General features: G+C 54.0%; 10 protein-coding genes across 10 annotated transcripts; 5 read left to right on the top strand and 5 right to left on the bottom strand.

The window, feature by feature from the left end:
- Positions 1-900: 900 nt before the first annotated feature.
- Positions 901-1,503, top strand: CLAFUR5_10674 (uncharacterized protein; the record flags this gene model as incomplete). Its single annotated transcript, XM_047909822.1, has 1 exon — positions 901-1,503. One exon carries the CDS (start codon positions 901-903, stop codon positions 1,501-1,503), a length of 603 nt encoding a protein of 200 aa, XP_047764042.1.
- A 546-nt stretch (positions 1,504-2,049) lies between these two features.
- On the top strand, positions 2,050-2,723 carry CLAFUR5_10673 (N-glycosidase; the record flags this gene model as incomplete). Its single annotated transcript, XM_047909821.1, has 3 exons — positions 2,050-2,306; positions 2,390-2,525; positions 2,583-2,723. 3 exons carry the CDS (start codon positions 2,050-2,052, stop codon positions 2,721-2,723), a joined length of 534 nt encoding a protein of 177 aa, XP_047764496.1.
- A 120-nt stretch (positions 2,724-2,843) lies between these two features.
- CLAFUR5_10672 (Signal peptidase complex catalytic subunit sec11) lies at positions 2,844-3,434 on the bottom strand (the record flags this gene model as incomplete). Its single annotated transcript, XM_047909820.1, has 2 exons — positions 2,844-3,072; positions 3,139-3,434. 2 exons carry the CDS (start codon positions 3,432-3,434, stop codon positions 2,844-2,846), a joined length of 525 nt encoding a protein of 174 aa, XP_047764495.1.
- A 638-nt stretch (positions 3,435-4,072) lies between these two features.
- CLAFUR5_10671 (uncharacterized protein) lies at positions 4,073-5,618 on the top strand (the record flags this gene model as incomplete). Its single annotated transcript, XM_047909819.1, has 4 exons — positions 4,073-4,171; positions 4,226-4,266; positions 4,319-4,915; positions 4,973-5,618. 4 exons carry the CDS (start codon positions 4,073-4,075, stop codon positions 5,616-5,618), a joined length of 1,383 nt encoding a protein of 460 aa, XP_047764041.1.
- Positions 5,619-5,837: 219 nt separating this feature from the next.
- Positions 5,838-6,668, bottom strand: CLAFUR5_10670 (uncharacterized protein; the record flags this gene model as incomplete). Its single annotated transcript, XM_047909818.1, has 1 exon — positions 5,838-6,668. The coding sequence occupies one exon, from the start codon at positions 6,666-6,668 to the stop codon at positions 5,838-5,840; it is 831 nt and encodes a 276-aa protein (XP_047764040.1).
- Positions 6,669-7,062: 394 nt separating this feature from the next.
- CLAFUR5_10669 (uncharacterized protein) lies at positions 7,063-7,565 on the bottom strand (the record flags this gene model as incomplete). The annotated part of the gene is made up of 2 exons (XM_047909817.1): positions 7,063-7,319; positions 7,376-7,565. The coding sequence occupies 2 exons, from the start codon at positions 7,563-7,565 to the stop codon at positions 7,063-7,065; spliced, it is 447 nt and encodes a 148-aa protein (XP_047764389.1).
- Positions 7,566-7,694: 129 nt separating this feature from the next.
- On the bottom strand, positions 7,695-8,490 carry CLAFUR5_10668 (uncharacterized protein; the record flags this gene model as incomplete). The annotated part of the gene is made up of 2 exons (XM_047909816.1): positions 7,695-7,983; positions 8,105-8,490. 2 exons carry the CDS (start codon positions 8,488-8,490, stop codon positions 7,695-7,697), a joined length of 675 nt encoding a protein of 224 aa, XP_047764390.1.
- Positions 8,491-9,017: 527 nt separating this feature from the next.
- Positions 9,018-11,390, bottom strand: CLAFUR5_10667 (uncharacterized protein; the record flags this gene model as incomplete). Its single annotated transcript, XM_047909815.1, has 3 exons — positions 9,018-10,152; positions 10,245-10,370; positions 10,426-11,390. The coding sequence occupies 3 exons, from the start codon at positions 11,388-11,390 to the stop codon at positions 9,018-9,020; spliced, it is 2,226 nt and encodes a 741-aa protein (XP_047764571.1).
- Positions 11,391-11,813: 423 nt separating this feature from the next.
- On the top strand, positions 11,814-14,550 carry CLAFUR5_10666 (Vacuolar protein sorting-associated protein 35; the record flags this gene model as incomplete). The annotated part of the gene is made up of 3 exons (XM_047909814.1): positions 11,814-11,947; positions 12,000-14,187; positions 14,239-14,550. The coding sequence occupies 3 exons, from the start codon at positions 11,814-11,816 to the stop codon at positions 14,548-14,550; spliced, it is 2,634 nt and encodes an 877-aa protein (XP_047764572.1).
- A 589-nt stretch (positions 14,551-15,139) lies between these two features.
- On the top strand, positions 15,140-19,730 carry CLAFUR5_10665 (Autophagy-related protein 11; the record flags this gene model as incomplete). Its single annotated transcript, XM_047909813.1, has 2 exons — positions 15,140-19,342; positions 19,467-19,730. 2 exons carry the CDS (start codon positions 15,140-15,142, stop codon positions 19,728-19,730), a joined length of 4,467 nt encoding a protein of 1,488 aa, XP_047764452.1.
- Positions 19,731-19,933: the final 203 nt, after the last annotated feature.

Below are 19,933 nucleotides of genomic sequence, written 5' to 3'. Positions count from 1 at the left end.
AGCCGAGCTAAGCTAAGCTAGTAGTCTAATTAAGCCAAGCAAGCCACTAACCTCCAGCTTGGCTTGGCTGGCTTGAGGACCACACTGATTGAGATTGATGGAGAGCTGAGTGAATCTCAGCCGTCCGCTTACGTGTTAGCAAGATGTCCCGGCGGCGGTCATACTCACGTGCGGGTACGGAGAAGGTCATTGATGCCTTCAAGAAGGAGAAGGTCGCTTCTGGTGACTCGTTTTGAGGCTGACTAGATTGCAGAGAATGGTAGAACACGTCAAGCTTTGCAAAAATTTCGGTCCCCTGAATGTGACTGGCAGTGCTGTGCATGTGATGTCCATAGGCCCGGTCGTTGTGGTCGCTAAAGGGGCGGCGGTGTAGTTCCTGCCGGGAACCATTATGCTGATGATCCAGTCAAAGAGCAGATTGAAACCGGCATCAATATTGGCAGTGAGATGGACTAGAAGTTGTAGTAGAACGGTGAGATGTAATTGCGTGAAGTTGGTTGTTCAGGTGTCACTCGGAGGTTCCTTCCAAGCGGGTCTTTTGGCGCCACCGGAGACAGCTCCGGGCCCAGTCAGCCGGATCGCCCAGCCACATCTTTCACTTCCCAGCCTCGCGAAGCGCATTCCACAACATGATAGCCCAGAATTATCCAGCCTCTTCACATGCTCAAAGATGGCTATAGGCAGGGCCGTTGTAGAATGTCCCCTAGCAAGAAGGCTAAGTGTCCCTGCACACAATCCTGCACCTCTTGCGCAACCGTCTCGCAATCCTCCTTGACCTGACAACCAGATCAGATCGAGACACCATAGCAACCACCAGCACCAGACATTTAAGCACTGAAAAGACAACAAAAGAAAACAGATAGCATACAACAGAACAACATCGCCGAGCTGACGCTCACAATGCGCTCCTCGATACCTACTATCCTCGCTACAGCCTACTTCACGCTCGGCGCAACAGCACTGCCAAATCCTCGACCAGCCGCGACGTATCAAGTCGTCGATGTCGGCGGTCCATCGAGCTCGATCAACTCTCCGCCAGCAGAGACACTCCCGCCGACAAGCACATCCACCTCGAAGCCGGCAACTGTGACAGTCACGGCATCACCCAGCCAAGCCAGCATCACCGAAACACAGAGCACGACCATCACAGTGCCGAACACCGCGATGCCAGCCTTCTCCTACACCGTCACCATGTCGCCTTTGCCAGTCATCATCACCAACGTATCACCTTCGACTGTCACAGAGACTACGGCCGAGGCGACCGAGACTGTCTACAACACAGTGCCAGAGCCGGCATACGCAACCGCTGTGCAGTCTTCTTCATCATCCTCCAGCTCGAGTTCGATATACACTTCGACGTTCAAGGGCGCTTTCACTAGCCATGGACTGTGGAATCAGACCATGACCACTACCACATACCCTACCGCCGGTACTGCGGTGTATGCAAGGTATCCCACAAACGTGCCTTGCCCAGATGAGGACGCCGGGAAGTCGAGCTATTAGGATAGGCTGTGCTCCACTGGCAGATTTACATGAAGAGACGGATATCGGTGTCGATTGAGGCATGAACACGAAGAAAATGGCGGGACGGGAATTATGGCACGTTTGCATATCGTTTTGCACAGCATCTTAGCGAGCGAGCGAATTGATACAACAATGCGCACTGGGCATGAATGGGCACGGTAATGGACAAAATAAACGGCATTGGGAAAAGAGTTTGTGGCCGCTCTGCTAGTGCAGCGTAAGAGGGTCTAATGTGTATAGCGACAACGACAGTCTATAGATATGGATACTGCAGAAGAGACAGTAAATAGAACCGGAGAATGAATGTAATGAAGCAAAACAACCAAGCTGATCTCACTATACTGCCCGTATGCCACCTGCTGCTGGACAGCTCCATCTCAAGCTACTAGGTACCTACTGCATATGGACTAGCTCATCACTACATCATCATCATTTGCCACTATCACAACAACATTCACAACCAAACACCAAACCTACCTCCTAACAGAACCTTCAACAAATCTCTCCAAAACCGCAATCTCAACCATGTCACAACCCCCCACCATATCTCCAGACCCCTCCGTCGGCCCAGTCTGGTTCTGGCGCGAATTCGAATCTCCCTACGGCTTCATGTCTCAATGGTACGAATCTTCCTTTGAAGTCGATGGTGTTACCTACCAGACGGCGGAAATGTGGATGATGATTCAGAAGGCGAAGTTATTTGGGGATGAGGAGATTGCACGGGAGATGATGAAGACGGCGGTGCCGAGGGAGCATCAGGCGTTGGGACGGAGGGCGAAGGGGTGAGTATTTGCGGGTAGATGAGGTTCACGATCTACATGCAGGTTGCTTGGTTGATGCGATTTTAACCTATGGGTGTTGGCAGATTCGATCGCAAGAAGTGGGATGAGCATAAGAGTCGCATTGTGGAGGAGGGGAATTATCACAAGTTCACGAAGGGGAAGGAGAGTGCTGATATGAGGACGAAGTTGTTGGCGACGGGGGATAGGGAACTTGTTGAGGTGAGTCGTTCTTCCGCTGAAGCGGTGCATATTGGCGTGTACTGACAGCGCCGACAGGCATCTCCATCAGATCGCATATGGGGAATCGGATTCGGTGCTGCTGACGCAGAGGCAAACCGCGACAAGTGGGGTGAGAATCGACTGGGTAAGGCGATCACGAATGTGAGGCAGCGGCTGCGCGACGAGGGTCACAAATAGGCATTCCGCATACCCTCTGAAGTCTCCCAGTTCGATATTTTATAGCAGTGGTAACTGCTCTTGTTAACGCCAAACTCCTCGCTTATGCCCATGAAATCAGCAGCGCGATGGCCGATAGCCCTATTCCCGCTGCAACACCACCGTAAGCGCCATGAAGACCATCATCGCCGTCTTCAACCAAGGGTATTCGCTCAGCAGAATTGTCACGTATCCCACGAAAGGGACATATCCGATCACACTCCCCACAATATCCTTGCTCCTGTCCAGGTAATTCTGCCCACGCGCATAAAGCTCCGTGTCATCAGCGGCATTGTTATCTCCCTTCGTGAGAAGTTGCAGCGGCGCAGCCCTGTCATTCCCTCAAGTCAGCACACACCTCCCCGTTTCACTCCCAGTATATGCTGTAGGTACTCACCCTCCCCCAAACCGTCTAATAACCCTATGCACAATCGGAATATCCTTCCCACGCACATTATACACCACAACCTCGCCCACCTGCGTCTCGACCCCTCTATTCCACAAAAACAGCAAATCCCCCCGTTGGAAGGCTGGCTCCATGCTGCCGGAGAGGACTACGACGATGGGCGAGGAGGAGTTGGTGAAGACTGAGAGGCCCTTCCAGAGCATGAAGGCGGTTGAGAGGACGAGGGCGAAGTTGAGGACTTGAGCGGCGAGTTGGCGCGGTTGCATGGAGGCGAGGGAGCCGAGCATGGTGGCGGTGTTGGGAGGGGGGGTGGGCAGGATTTGCGACGTGTTGTCGGAGGTGTTGGGGAATTGGAGGTGTGGATCGTGGAGAGTCGTTGCCAGCTGTGATGTTTCCAAGTTGGGGATGGTCGGCAGGAGCCGAGAAGCTTGAGCTTGAACCCCTGGAGATCTTGCAGGTTCAGTTTCAACTTCACTTCTTGATGTCTACCGTCACATGCGTACAATTGTGCCTATATCGTGCCCATGTCACCCAGAAACATGCGTACCGCTGGGCATATTCGCCCACTGGCGCGATTCACGCGACGGAACCATATCGTAGGCGATCAAAGCACGAAGATGCCACGTTCCGGAGCCTCACGCGCACCACCAGGACTATTCTGTATAGATGCCATCGCCTTTCACTTCACTTCACTCTCAGTACCCTATCAACATGATTGGTCGAAGGATCAATCATGTGCTACAGCGCCGTGTGCCTAGGACCAAGTTACTAAGTCACAACACTTCTTTTCGGACTTCGTGTGACTTCAATCATGCTCTATCACCTTCGCACTTCAACGACTGACCGCAGCAACAACTTCTACACCAACACAAGGAGGCTTTGAGCCACACTTACTTTCACAACTACATCTCACGGTTCGACCATCATGGCTGATAAGCCAGTCCCAAGTATTGAGGCTCCTCCAAGAGAGGTCGCTGTGGGCAGCACCTGGGTTCACTGTTACAACAAGAAAGTCTGGCCAGTCGTGATCTGCGACCATTAAACTGTGCCGGAAACGTGGTTCAAACTGCGCTCCAAGGAGTTCCACGTCCCGGCCATCTTGCTTGGCAGGCACAAATAGTCAGTACAGCTGGCAGTGGCGGGTTGCTGGAGTTTGCTGACTAATGAACAGCGTTTGGGTCACGAATGAGACGTTGCAGGAGTACGATCCCAATTACGACTATGCAGCCGAATGCGAGGTGTTTGAGCAGCCTGATGTGCAGAAGCACGACAGCGAAGAGATCAGGGACGAGAAGCTGCGCCGCATGGCATTCAAGGTTGAAGCGCCAGACTTGAACGATCACAGCTACTGGCATAACTATATTCTCAGCGAGTCGGAGGTGCGCAGACTACAGAGGAAGAGGAATCGCCAATACTCCGAGGACTCTGACGATGCTGAGATCGCCAGTGCAAAGCGCCGGTCTCAATCGAGCTCGACCTCGCCGGAGTACGGCGGCGAGTGGTACGGCCGAACGACAAGGAGCAGCAATGCTCGATCGACGCAACTGCCGACTCCAAAGACGACTCCAAAGACGACTCCAAACGGCAAGCAAGTCTCCACTGAAATTATTGAGATTTCCGATCAGGAGGAGTCCGACGAAGAGGACTCCATCATCGTTGTAAGGCCCAGTACAAAGCTCGACCATTCTACCAAGGGCTCGGTTGAAGGCCACAGCAAGATCGTTCGAGCAAGACCATCTTCCAAGGGCATGTCTCCACCGCAGATGACGTGAGTCCCTTGGCCTTCCCCTACACCACAGAATCATTCAGTACTGACGGATACCAGAGATAAAGAGTGCAGAATCCTCATCGGCGATAACGGGCAAAGCGTAATCGCACGCAGAGCTCGCTGTGCCGAGTCTGGATACCTAAAGCCACTCGAGCAGTACGACGACAAGCGCCGCGAGCACACCATCGACCTCAACGAAAGCAAGAGAGCTGTCCAACTCAAACTGACCAACGCCGACCTAACCGGGATCTGGGACTACCTCTGGAGGGGCGATCTCGGCCTGAAGTTCCTGAAAGACCCTGACGACTACCAACCCTTCGGCAAACTATCTGATGCTAGAAAAGAAGAAGCCGCAATACAACTAGCCTTCGCTTTCGTGACAGCAACCAAGCTCCAACTCGTGGGTCTTCAGGATCTGGTGGAGAAGAAGCTGAATGCTCTCTATCCGCTGCCTCCGATTGCTCTGCTGGCTGTTGCGCTTATACTCACTCGGGCGCCGCCAATGGATGATCATAGTGATGCAGAGGAGAAGGTGGTCAATTGGCTCGTGGGATCTGTTGCTAGTCAGTTCTGGAATCTGGCGAAGAATCATGCGGGTGCTTTGCAGAGGCTCTTGCATGATAACGATGACTTACGGGAGGCTGTGTTTCATAAGATGCAGATCAATGCGGATGAGGGTCTGGAGGGGTGTGATGAGCTCTGAGCTTGTGGAAGCACAGGTTTAGTAGCAAGGCATGTATCGATACGCGGCATATACAGGCCCGTTCAGAGAGACTTTTCAGGGGCTACGACACACCTAACCTTAGCATTCGAACAGTCAAGGCAATAGGAGCATCATCAAGCGTGCTCGACGTCTAGTTCGAAGTCCTCCGAGACTGGGCGATCAAGGTATTACATACCAACATTCCAAAATCACACCCCATCAGGTGGTACCCAATTGTTTAGGCCATTCCGTGCGATTTACTCTTCCCTTCTCCGCACACTTGCGGCAGACTCGGACGGAGTAATATTCTCGTTCAATCCGCCTCGGACATAAAGGACACTTGCCATGCCAAGCGAGCAACCAGTCCGGTTGACCCTGGATAGTTCGCTTCGCATCATGAAGCTTGCGTTCTGCGGCCTCAAACTCAGCAGTCACGGATTGATGCTCCAGCGAATGATGGTACTCATACCAACGCGTGCGCACTACCTCGCTGAATGAACCGCCTGCTCCGGACTTCTTGTGTATACCACAAAGTTTCTCCAGCAAACACATGATAGCCCGGGAATGCTCGCGCTCCATCGTGGTCTCGTTCTGTTTGATCTTGCAGTAGAAGAAGGTAAGCTCGGCATGGAGGAGCGCGATGTCGTTGCAGTTTCTATCGTCCAGTTTGTTGATGTAAGATCGGTCTACATTGTACTGTACACCCAGTCCTCTCAAGTAACAGCTGAGGGAGATCCTGACACTTTGCTGAGCTTCTTGCAGGGTTGAGATCACTTTTTCCAGGCATGTCGAGATGATGTGTAGCTTCGTCCAGCTGTCACCAGCATCGGAGTCGACGTACCGGTGGCGAAAAGGGTAGTCGTAGCTCCACAGGATGGCTGGGAGGCGGTCTTCGGGATGTACGCCGTATCGTCCTTCCGTTAGGAACTGCTGATGCCCGTTGATCGCTTCTCTGAGCTGGAGTGCTATTTGTTGGCGTCGGGCTCTGGCGGTGCAAAGGCCCCTACGGAGACTGCCATCGTACAGCGCCGGCGGTATGATATCGGGCATCGTTGTGCGTAAAGTGACGGCAGTGAGTAGATTAGAAAGATTGGGAATAGATGTAGCGAGGTTCGATGGGAGCCAGAGGAGCTTATAACCTCGCACTGGTGAAGACATGTCTGTTGCAATGTATCACACGGATGAAGACGGTCTATTCCTAATAAAACAAAGGATCGACTGTTTCATCTTGGCCTTCGATGGTCTACTCTGCTCCGACGAGTTGAAGCCGCCACAGTTAGAGTTAAAGTGGGAGAGAAACATTTCCGGTCTGTGCAAGATGTGACTGACATGGTATCTTCTGATTGCACATGAAAAACTTGGCATCGACCCAGCCTCCAGCCTAATCTGATCACCCTGCTACAGTCACAAGCAGTCCACCCATCACTGAAGCACAGCACATGCTCTAGACCCCCTGCTCAAGCATGTCATCCACAACAACAAAGATCTCCCGGGCCATCTTCTTGAACTTTTCACGATGCTGTTTGGGACAGTGCTCAAAAGATTCCGGACGCCATGCCAGCCGTGCATCCTTAAGCTTCTTCTGATGACTATCAATCTCCCAGAAGGCACTTCGAATCTCGCATGTGCACGCTTTCAGCTGTTGCTGGGACCGCGACTCCGGACACGTGCCTGGGCCGGGGCAGATGCCAGTGGTAGGCTCTGGAAAGCTTGTAAGCTGGGAGCGGTTGTTGAAGGCTATTGTGTATCGCATGTACCATTTAAAGACTGCCGTCTGCCATGCGCTCGTTGTAGGACACGCTCTATTGGGTTTAGGTTCTTGTCGATTGCGGTGCTTGATGTCTTCCTGACGTTTCCGACCCTGATGGTGCTGGGCTCTGTCTCGCTCCTGTTGAGATCTTCGCCGCCGTTCTTGACTGGCGTTCTTATTGCGCTCTGGTTGGTCATTTTGTGCCTGCTCTTGACGTGCGGTTCGTGCCTCTTCCCACTCTCGCTGCGCATTTTCTTGCCATACTCGATGCTTTTCAGCTCGAGCTCTGCCAGCTGTTGCTTCACGTTCCGACTTCTCTTGGGCTCTTAGCGCTCGAGCCGCTTCTTCGACCAGTCGTTCCTCCTCCCTCCGCTTGTTCTCTTCTTCTCGTTCTGTCGCCAACCGTTGCTGCTCGTCGGAAAATTCTTGGGCCTCTTGAGCAAGGCGTCTGCGCTTGCGATCTCAGCCTGCATTTCAAGAAGCCGCGTCGAGATTTGTGCATGGATCTCTGTGTATTTCTTTGAGTACTTGTCTTCCGCCCAGCCGCAGCTGAGGTTATTCTTACCCTCCAGCTGCTTTTCAGGGATTTGTAATTTGTTGCGGACATTCCTGGCTCTGTTGATGTAGTCTGGTCTCGTCGGCTGTGATTGTTCTCAATCTTCCCAGGGCTTTCGAGCAACCGTCATGATGCTCCTGGGCTGTGGAAACATCAGGTTTCCAGGGTAGTAGTACAAACCTTTGGTCCCTGTCCACGGGCTTGTATGCTTCTCGGTGCGTTCTGATGTCCTTGTGCAGTCTGTCTGTGACTCTGATGACATAACCCATCACATCGTCCTCAAGTTTCCAGAGCCATGCGAAATAAAGATCCAGCCGAGATCGTGATGTCTCGATTTCACCTTGCCTCTGCTGCTTGAGACCTTGATACATCATGCGCTCTTGCTCGATGATGTTGATTGAGGGCGAAAGATGCTTGGGCTGCACAACCTGCCAGGAGCTGATGGCGCTGGCTTGTAAGCATAACGTTACGTGTTCTCCAACCACAGTGTCCAGGCGCTCAAGCGCTTCTTCCCGTTGGGCTCTGGGGGCACCAAAGCCCGGAATTGCCCATGCGTCGTCGCTCATTTCCGATGGTGGAGGTCTCGTGGTGTCAGGTGTCGCTATTGAGGCTGTTGAGCTTGCTGTACGGTGGAGAAGGGTGAGCTGGGTCATAGGGTGTTATAGGAGAATCTAGGACATCATTCCACTGTCAGTCGAGCTCGCACAAGGAGTGTATTATGCTAGTTTCGAAGCGATGTTGTCTTGTTCAAGTCTAAAATGTGACTGTGACTAAGACACCGTCAGCTTTTAGACTACTGAAGCGGTGTCATGGCAGCCAGCAATGGTATAATATCCAAGACAGGGTCCAGCCATGTTGTCACCGTCGTGTCAAAGTGTCTACCCCGAAATGTGCAGGGTGGCTTGAGGGAAAATCGCTCGATTTGAGCTACCAAATACAATCATAGCACGATACCGCGTCCAAGTCATTGGAGCACATCACCCCATCCTCACCCAACGCCATGCCAAACGCCCAGTCATCTCTCCATTACTGTACAAAAATCAGTATGTCCAGTCAATACGCCGTCCCAACACCAAATCCCTTGTCCAACCATCTAAAACCACCTCGGCACAGGATCCTGCTCAGCAGGCGCAGCAGGTGCCCCACCACCAGCACGTCCCATCCTCTCAATATTGGACAGAATGCTCGACTTGCCAGCGGTCCCCGTCCTCGCCCTACCGATACCAGTAGGAGGAGCCATTCTACTCGTCGGAACGCCACCGGGTGCGCGCAGACCCGATGGTCTGCTGATTGATTTGATAGATTTGCGGAAGTCTTCAACCACACTGGTGTCGCCGACAACGCTTTGGTCGCCAGCTGCTGACTTCTGCTCGGCTTGTAGGGCGAGCATCTCGTCTACGGCGGCGACGAGATCGCCCTTTTCGATGCGTTCTTGCTCGAGTTCGCGCATTAGTTGGTCTTGTTGTTGCTGGGAAGCTTGCATCTCGGACTCGATGCGTGCCAGGTAGGCGCGTTGCTCTTCGATCTCCGCTTTGAGCCGTGCTTCTCGCTCCTTCTGCTCCTTGCTTGGCGAGGCACCTGGCACAGGTCCAGAGAAGGTGGCATCCTTGGCGGCCAGCAGATCTTCGTTCTGCCTCTCCAGCTCAGAGAGACGGTGCTGCAGATCGGCGCACTTCTTCTCGCTTCGTGCCTCGTAGCTCTTCTTCAGAGTGGCGACCTTCCGCTCGTGCTTCTCCTTGTAGACCGTGTGCAACTCGCGGCTAACAGCCTCAATCTTCGAGTCGATTTGGGCCGCAACAAGACGCTGGACTTGATCCTCAACATCGGCAGCGTCGCCGTCACCTGAGCTGGCCCTAGCAGCCAAAGCGTCCGCGAACCGCTCTTCAGCTTTCATGGCGCGGGCTTCAGCATTTTCAGCTCGACGTTCGCAGTCGTCCATCTTTCGTAGAAGATCCTCCTTCTCGGCCTCACCCTTCATGACCTCCTCTTTGACACTCTGAAGCACGTTCTCCACTTCTTGTCCACGCCTCTCCCAACCTGCCTTCTCTTGCTCTGCCCATTCTCGCTTGTTCTTCTCATCCCGCAGATTCTCTTGTGCCTCGCCGACCCGTCGTTCCGCGTCCACGACTGCTCGCTTAAGGCTCTCGACTTCGGCTTCTCGTCCAGACAATGTTGCTTTCAGCGAAGAGATCTGTGAGAGGTACGATGACTTCAACGACTCCAACTCTCTGTTATCATGTTAGTCGTGAAGTTCGCGGGAGAAGGATCGTCGTGAGCTTTGTGGTGGTTTCAAGCATCGCGATGGCCGGGATTGACTTGCCTGACTGTGATCGTGGGCACGCTACGAGGAGTAGGCGCTGGTGGCAGCTCAAAGTCGAGAAGGTTCATGATCGGATTCTCCTTCCGCGGCGTTGCATAGCTGGAGCGATTGTTCTTATGCGGCGACCTGTTTTTATTAGATGTGCTCAAACAGCCACTGCTTACCCGCCTGCAACACATACCTCTGCTGATTCATGTACTTCAGTAGATCCGGCTGTGTATTAGACTTGCTCGGTGACTTGGTGCTGTATCCGCCGATCGTGTCCATCTGTTGCGTGAAGTCAATCAAGAAGGTGGTACCATCATGATTCGCCGGAGTCTTCTGCCGCCTAGGCGTAGGAGATGGAGATCGCGAAGGAGAAGGGCGCTTGTGGGTCGTTCGAGGTGCGGCTTCGGCATGCCTGCCTGGTGTTCGTTGCGAGTTGCTTGTTGTCTGTTCCATGCGCTTTGTGGGGCTTTGTCCGAGTTTGGCGAAGACGGTCATTTCTGGGATCTCGGAGAAGGCGCTGAAGCAGGTGTCGTCTAGGCCGCTGTGGTCCTGCGTTGGAGCGTGTGAGAGTTGCGATGCGCGGAAATCGAGGCCGGCTTGGAATGATGTGGAGCTTGGTGTTGAGTTGGTCTCCACTCGCTCGAGACTGGTGGTGGAATTGCCACAGCTTGGAGTAGGTCGTGCTCGAGGTGTGTTCGCGGCGCTTTCGGAGGGTCGTAGTGGTGCACGCTTGGGGGTTCTTCGCGTTGACGGCGGTGGTGGCATAAGGTCAGAATCCTTACTGCCTCTCCTCTGCTCCGTCGCGGGTGCGAGATGCTCGTCATCGGCTGGAAGCGGCGTTCGCTCTGGTGTCGTCGGTCGTGGCGCAGACATCTTGTGGGTAGAGGAGGCCAGCTTCGATGTCTTCCTCTCCGACTGTGGCATGTTCTCCTTATCCTCCATCACATCGATCTGACTGAAGTACTGCACAGACTTTGCTGGCGTCGCGAAGATGTCCATTGTTCGCTCCTCTGTCACCGTCTCTGGCCGCGACTCCCACTGTTGACTTATCATTCGGCTCTCAACGTGCGATTGGAAGGGCGAGCTGGGGGGTCCGTCGATGTCGAGCATGATGCTGGGCTCTACGTCGTGCGCGTAGTGATTCGACGGTGATTCCATCTTGGCGTGCTGAGACTCTGCAACGCGTGAAATGTGGTTGGTCATGTCATGTATTTCGTGTTCGTGTGAAGTGGCTGTTATCGCAGGACGCGATCCGCGTGTCACGAGGTTCCGGCTGTTGTCAAGAGCGACGCCCGATGCCGCCTGACTTAACCCCCTAAGAGAAGACCAAAAGAGCACTAGACCCACGTACCAAGCGAGACATGAAAGTCTAAGCGAGCTGCGTCGGCGGGCGTGCAGCGTGCAGCTGTCTCGAAGGCAGCTACCTCCTACTTGGCTGAGGTAGACATTGGCTGCCCATACACCACAAATCTGCCCTCTCCTCTTCCCACTGCAGTATGAGAGCACATGACCAATACATTCTGGCACGTTGATTCTGGAGCACTCTAAGGCTGAGCGACAACCGCCAAGCTGGACGACGGAATGGGCTCGCCGCCGCCGGTCGAGGACCAGGCGCGGCTGTTGGAAGATGCCCTGAGTGTCGTGCGCCAGCAGACGACGCTGATGCGGCGATGTCTCGAGACTCCCGGCAAGCTGATGGATGCGCTGAAGTGCAGGTAGGACGTCCAATACTACATTCATTCCCCTGCCCTGCTGACGATATGGCAGCTCAACCCTCGTATCGGAACTGCGCACCAGCAGTCTAGGCCCCAAGCAGTACTACGAGCTGTACATGTCCGTCTTCGATGCCCTGCGACACCTCTCCGTCTACCTCCGCGAATCACATCCCGTCAATCACCTCGCCGATCTTTACGAGCTGGTTCAATATGCGGGCAACATTGTACCTAGATTGTATCTCATGATCACGGTGGGGACAGTGTATATGAGCATAGAGGATGCACCGGTCAAAGAGATCATGAAGGACATGATGGAGATGAGCCGTGGAGTACAGCACCCAGTCCGAGGTCTCTTCCTGCGATATTACCTGTCTGGCCAAGCACGAGACGCCCTGCCTACCGGAGAGGGAGATGGACCCGAAGGCAATCTGCAGGACAGTATAAGCTTCATTCTGACCAACTTCGTTGAGATGAACAAGCTTTGGGTACGACTGCAACACCAGGGACATTCACGAGAACGAGAGCAACGAACGAAGGAACGGCAGGAGCTGCAACTACTGGTGGGTAGTAATCTTGTTCGCTTGAGCCAGCTGGTCGATCTGGAAAGCTACAAGAACGGCATACTACAACCTCTGCTGGAGCAAGTGGTGCAATGTCGGGATGTGCTGGCGCAAGAGTATCTGCTAGAGGTTATAACACAGGTCTTCCCTGATGAGTTCCACCTACATACCCTCGATCAGCTTCTGGCGGCGACCGCGAGACTCAATCCTCACGTCAACGTCAAGCAGATTGTCATTGGGCTTATGGATAGACTATCGGCGTATGCGGCACGAGAATCTGAGACCAAGACGCCCGAACAGCGGCAGAAGATTGAGGACAAGTCGGTGACTTCTTTGCTGGAGAAGCTTAAATTGTCCAAGGAGGCTGGAGATGCAGAGCCGGTCAAGCCGACAGAGAACGGCGAAGAGGTTCATGACGAGACAGCCCCGAACACAGAAGAGCCAGCTTCCTCCGAAGCAGCGGAAGAGACATCCGCCAAGGACGAAGAGGAACCGAAAACGAACGGCCAGAAGCACAATGGCATTCCTGCGAATATCAAACTGTTCGAGATCTTCTACGAGCAAGTGGTGCACATCGTGGGTATGCAAAGACTACCTATACAAGATATCACCCCGCTACTGGTGTCCTTGGTCAATCTGGCTCTCAATATCTACCCCGAGCGGTTGGACTATGTCGACCAAGTCTTGCATCATGCAACGAAAGAAGTAGCACGCTTCCAGAACTCAGCCGACCTCCACTCACAACAGGCACAGCAAAGTTTGCTTGCCTTGCTTCATGCTCCGGTCAAGGCATACTTCTCGCTCTTCACAGCTCTAGCGCTTCCAAGCTTTGTACCTCTTTTCCAACAGCAACCATATCCAACACGGCGAGCGGTGGCAGGAGAAACAGCACGCAACATCCTACGGAACGAGACCAAGATTACGAGCCAAGCACATCTCGACGGCGTGCTGTCAATCTTGTCTGTATTGATCAAAGAAGGCATGCAGCCATCCTCAGGCTACACTGGTGCTGCTGCCAGAAGAAACGCCATTGAGACTGAAGAGACTGTCGAAGAACAAGGCTGGCTCGCGCGGATAGTCCATCTCATCAAGGGAGCGGACAATGTATCACAGTTCAAGCTGCTTCAAACAGCACGAAGCGCATTCCAGGAAGGAAACGAACGGACGAAATACACCACACCAGCAATAATCACACAATCTCTCAAGCTTGCCCGCTCGTTCAAGCGAAGGGAACATCTATCGAGCGACGATTACTCCGCGCAGTCCTCGGCGCTCTACAAGTTCATCCACACCACAATCTCCGCACTTTACACCAGGGTGTCATCGTCTGGCGTTCCGGATCTTGTGCTGCGACTTTTCGTGGCTTGCGGTCAGGTTGCGAGTCAATGCGAAAGCGAAGATGTGGCATACGAGTACTTTGCGCAAGCCTTCACTGTCTACGAAGAGTCAATATCGGATTCGAAGCTGCAATTCCAGGCCATTTGCATCATCTCAGGTGCACTCTCGGGCTGCTCGGAACGATTTAGTCGGGATAACTACGACACTTTGATCACGAAAGCAGCGCTGCACGGTAGTAAGCTACTCAAGAAACCGGACCAGTGTCGAGCTGTGTATCTTGCCAGTCACTTGTGGTGGTCAGTCGAGAAGGCCGAGCAGCCAGAGGGTGTCGAATCGAAAGAGGTAAGCCCGACCAACACTTCCTGCAGAGGCTCCTTGCTAACTGTGCATCAGCCCTACCGCGACGGCAAGCGTGTGCTTGAATGTCTACAACGTGCACTACGAGTGGCCGACGCTTGCATGGACACTGCGGTTTCCGTGGAGCTCTTCGTTGAGATCCTCAACCGCTACGTCTACTACTTCGACCAAGAGAACGACGCAGTCACGACGAAATACCTCAATGGCCTGGTCGAGCTCATCCACAGCAACCTTAACACGACGGAGAACGCGAGTGGACTTGAACACCCGAGAAAGCACTTCCAAAAGACACTCGACTACATACGGTCGAGGGAGTACGAAGGAGTTGTGACCACGGCGAAGTCATAGAAATACTTGGTCGATGTTAACGTGGAAAAGATTATGTATGACATGCCGAAAGGCAAAGTGAGCAGTACCAGATCTAGCATAGCCGTTTCCATCAACATCCATACAATTAGCGGGTTGAGCGTCAAAGGTGTTGCTCTGAAGTCCGTGTACATAGATTGTATGATCTGTGAGTGAATGGGCCACTTCGTGTCCAATTCCTCGTGCATAGGTCCGCATGTGACTTCTGTGGCACTGCCGAAGGAGAACGTCAAGACTTATACGCATTCGCAACAGTCACTTGGTGCTTTGTGTTCCCAGATGGCATACACTGCTTTGAGAGAGCCTTTGCGTGAACACTGAAACATCAGCTGCATGATCCCCGTCGTCGCGCGCGATAAGGCGCGATAAGGTTAAAGCGCCAAATGCCGCCTAGCTCGACTCTTAGCGGCGCGTCGACAGGCAGCTGGGAGCATGTGAGCCACAGTCACACGCAACTCTCCGACCACAACATCTCTACCAGCATTTTCATCCGGGACGAGGCACTGTATGATACCACGCACACGTCTCCAACGCCCAGGAGCAGCAGGAGAGGTCGCGGCAAGCGGAGCCCATGTCGATCGCCGTCTTTGTTGGCCACACCGGGCAGTGCTTGAACCTCGATCCGAGTACTACCACATCCCTCGACGCTCTAAGGTCATGGATCACGTCGCAGACGGGTATTCAGCCGCGTAGTCAGATATTGCTTACGGCTCAGGGGAAACAGGTCAGGAGCCAGACGCTGTTGACGGAAAGTGGGCTGTTCGTCTTCGATTCGAGTTGGTTGAATGGGAAGAAGGCTGCTAGTCCGTCGAAGGAGTCTGTGAATAGTGCAGATGGTGCCGATTTTAGTCCGGGAACTGCGCCGGATACGATAGCGAATCAGAACGATCTGCAGTCATGGCAGAACCTGTTCAGGTTGAGGAAGAGCTGGGCGGCGGGTCTGCTGAATGGATGCAGTGCGCGCGCGCAACAGGCGGAGCGATATCAGGAGGAGCAGTCTGTGATTGAGCGCAGTGTCAGTGTGGCGGTGGCTAGTCTGCAGTTGCACATCAAGAACTCGGAGAAACAGTATGCCAGGGCAGCGGACTACTCGACGGAGATCCTGCAGGACCAGCAGACGCACGCGGATAACTGGGAGCATAACTTGGGGAGTCTGAGGAGCATTCCTGCAAGAGCAGAGTATGCGCGCTTCATTGAGCCCATGGCTCCCGCGTCGGGCTCGAGGCGCAACTCGATGCAGCACATCACGACGCTGCAGGGTTTCGTGGATGTTGTGACAGTGAAGCAGGCAGCTTCGAACACGCGATCACAGACGTCTGGTCTGGCGGGTAAAGTCGATCAGATCCGCGACGATCTTGACTCTGCGACGAAGGATAGCAACGATCTCTTGCAGGCCGTGGAACAGCTCGCTCAACGTTCGATCGTGGAGAGCTCCACCGAACACGAGACGCTCATCGACGAGATCCGAGTTGTCGTCGACAAGATGAGCAGCGACTTCGAACACGTCCAAGCTCTACCAAAGGCACCTCAACACATCGCCCAGGCTTCCAAAATGGCTCTCCTGCACACGAAGAGCTATGTCCCGAACCTCCTCGACTACTGCAACGAGATCAATGAGTTGACGCAAAGAAGGAAGCAGCAACGGGATGCTGCTGCGGATACTGCTCTCGAGCATATGAGGAAGCTGGCAGCTATCGAGCAGCAGATAGCGAATCTGCAACAGGATGTGAGAGAAGTGGAAGCTTTCGAGACGCAAGATCAATCCCTTGCAACACTTTCTATTGTCGCACGCCTGCCATCGGTGTATGGGCAGCTCTTGGTTGAGTCTGTCAGGCGCCGAGAGTGGGTCGCGAAGATGAAGAGGGATTCTGCTACGCTGCAAGAGGAGGTCGCGACATATCAAGAGGAAGAAGACAAGAGACGGAAGAAGTGGATGCGTGTTGTGGAAGACATTGTCCCAGCTGAGGCACTGCAAAGTCGCGTGCTTAGTATCGAGCTTGGGCTTCAGAATGAAGGTGGCAGCTGGCCGATGACGACAAGGGATGAGTTGGACGAGTACCTGCAAACGATTCTATCAGTCCATGGACAAGGACCTGTCACGGATGAGATCGAGCAAGCAATCAAGGATCTGGACAAACCCACACGCAAGCAGATCAAGCACGCACGAGCTTTCAAGAACGGCAGCATGCATGAAGCTGCATTTGGCGACACGTCACTCCTGCTGCGCGGAGATGAGCAATACAAAGGCCTACGCGATAGCAACGTGAGGCTGGAAGAAGAGCTCAAAGCGCAGAAGAGCCGTGTACGCAAACTTGAGGATCTCCTTCATCGTCAGACACAGAGCAGCAGAGCAAGCACTGGTGATGTGTTCACGCCCTCTAGTGAAGGCCCTTTTGCTCGGCCGTTTTCCACGCCGCCAGTGGGCAATTTTGCGCCCCCTCCTTCGGACGACATGATTCGCAATCCTCCTTCGCTGATCAAGCAGCGGAGGCCATCAACAGCGGGTCCAGGAGCAGAGGAGAAGAGGCTTGCGAAGCGGGTGGTTGATCTTGAGGCTGAAGTGCAGTCGTATAAAGATGAGGTGACATCTCGCAAGAACTCCGATGCAGAGTTTCAGAAACAGGTTGAGGAAGCTACATCTACAAAGCGAGACCTGATGGAGAACATGGACGCGCAGCAACGAGAGTTCGCTGAAGAAAGGCGCAACCTGGAGAAAGACCTTGCAGATATGCGAGAGAAACTCGAGGAAGCAGAGAACGAAGTCGAACGTCTACTAGGCTCTAGAGATGGCGTAGACGGTGAGATCGCCAGACTCAAGGAGGACGCTGCTGGTCATGCTGCCAGAGCTGCGACGGAGCATGATGCTCGAAGTGCTCTGGAACGCAGGTTTCAAGTTGCTGAGGCTGCCAAAGCTCAAGCTGAGGAAGAGCTGCAGAAAGCACGTTTGCAGCAAGAAGAGAAGCGAGAGACAGAGGCAGGACAGTTACAGTCCCTCGCGACTGCACACTCACACCTCTCGCCGAACGCAGAAACACCAGATGGTCTCGTCGGCTTGGCGACCGCGCTCGAGGAACTTGCTCGCAAATCTGCTGCACATGCGAAGGATTTGGCGGAAGCTGTGGCTTTTGCTAAGAGCGAGAACCAGTCTCTCTGGTCGAGCAATGAGCGTCAGAAGAGTGAGCTTACCGATGCCGAGCAGCGACAGAGCGAAACTGAACAGCAAGTCCGGGAAGTACAGGAGAATTTGTCTGCTGAAGAGGCGAAGGCGAAGTCACTCGAAGAGCAGCTCAACGAGGAACAAGAACAGCTTCGCATGCTGCGCAGCAAGTTTGCTGAAGGCGAGACTGGCTCAGAAGTGCTACGTCAACGCGTCACAGACGAGGAAGACAAGGCGAAGAAGCTGGCGTCCGAGCTGGCAGAAGCCAAGTCCCATATCAATAGCCTCGATGTCGAACTCTTCCGGCTGCAAAAGAAGCACAAGGCGCACCAAAGCTCAGCAGAGGCTTCTGCCGAACGTCTAGGAAAGCGGGCAGATCGCGCGAAAGAGGTGTCGCAAAAGCTTTACTTGCAGAACCAGCGCTTGGGCCGACTCCTTGAACGACTGGGCCTCGTCATGTCATACCAAGGTGATGCTATGACGATCGAACGTGCGTCGAAGATGGCTGCTAGTACCGTGATCATGGACCCGCATTCACAGATGAGCAGACAAGTCTCGGTCACGTCGCCGCCGCCGACTAGGAAGTCTTCGACGGCAGATAGTGAGTCTGCGAACGATCTCCGCCTGCTTCATTGGCCTGACGCGGCAAGTCTGGAAGAGGAGAGTGCACAGTATGAGGCATTCTTGAACCACATTTCGCGCTTCGATCTGGATGTCTTCTCGGATGCGGTCACGAAGCGAGTCAAGGACTTTGAGTACACGGCCAAGAAGTATAGCAAGGAGGCGAAAGATTCTACGAAGCGGGCAGAGGCGTATAAGGAACGTGCTGTCAAGCTGAGGAATGAGGGTCACGCGAAGATTGCAGTCAGAGACTTTAAGGAAGGTGATCTTGCACTGTTCTTGCCGACACGAGGTGGACAGGTCAAGGGTGCTTGGGCTGCCTTCAATATCGGATGTCCGCACTACTTCCTCGCGGAAAGAGAAGGCATGAGACTCGGCACGCGAGACTTTATCGTCGCCAGAATCCAGAAAGTCGAGCAGAAAGTCGTGGACCTAAGCGGTCAACGCGCCTCGCACCACAACGACAACAGAAGTCTCGGCGAAGCATCCGACGCGCCCTCATCCATGAACGTCGAAGACGACAACCCCTTCGACCTCTCAGACGGCCTGACATGGTGGATGGTCCACGCCACCGAAGAACGCGGCGCGGGTGCAGCACCCACCACACCCGGCCTAGGCAAATCGACAGTGGCAGCCGCGAACGTCGACGCGAAGGGCAGCATTCGAATCAAACCCCGCAGCAAAGGCGACGATGCTAGCAAGCATCTTAATAAGAGCTTGGATAGTCGTCGTAGTAGCTCGACTTCGAAGAAGGGTGTGAATCTCGCCTCCACGCCTACTACTGCGGCCGTGGCGGTTGATACGCGGCAGAGACCGGAGAGTAAGGCTAGCTCACAGGATATGAGGCCTTTGCCAGCACCCGCGGGGAGTGGGTTGGGAATTGTCAGTACGAATGATTCCACGATGACGAATGCTTCGGCGAGTACGGATAGGACTTTCATGACTGCTATGCAACCCCCTTCCACCGTTCCGCAGCAGCAGCAGCAGCATGATCAGGTACGCCCCTCCCCAACCCCAACCCCAACCCCAGCCCAAACTCAAGCACAAAAACCACCACAAGACCTCCTCAACACCCTCAACGACCCCATGGCAGACTTCTAACACGCCCTCTCCCCTCCAGATCCGGCACGTCTCAACAACACCACAACGTCCCACCTCCTCCGGCCGCACCGCTGACCGAGGAGGTGGCGGTGGCGGCGGCATGTCACCACGCACCCGCTCCAAATCACCATCGAAATCTGTCCGATCTCTACAGCAGCATCTCGATACAGCACCGAAACCCTCGCCGGCAAAACAGCAGCAGAAGAAGTCCGGGTGGGAGAGTTTGTTTTCGGCGGAGTTTTCGTTGGAGAGTCCTACGAAGGAGAAGAAGAATTTCGGTTGATGAGGTTGAGGTTGGGGTGGGCGGGGCCTGAGGGGGATGAAGAGAGAGGATGTGTACTTCTTGAGTGTCTTTCTTGCCTATGATAGCATGGCAAAGCGTACGCCGTATCGTTTACATGCAGCACTCCGATCGTTTCTTGACGTCGGAATGAGGAAGGTCTTGGATGGAGTGGTGACAACACACTTGCATTGTACCAGTCCTCG

The sequence above is a fragment of the Fulvia fulva genome, chromosome 7 (assembly GCF_020509005.1).
Source record: "Fulvia fulva chromosome 7, complete sequence".
NCBI classification, from domain to species: Eukaryota; Fungi; Ascomycota; class Dothideomycetes; order Mycosphaerellales; family Mycosphaerellaceae; genus Fulvia; species Fulvia fulva.
Note: the sequence above shows the minus strand (reverse complement) of the source record. Positions and strands in the feature narration are given on the sequence as shown.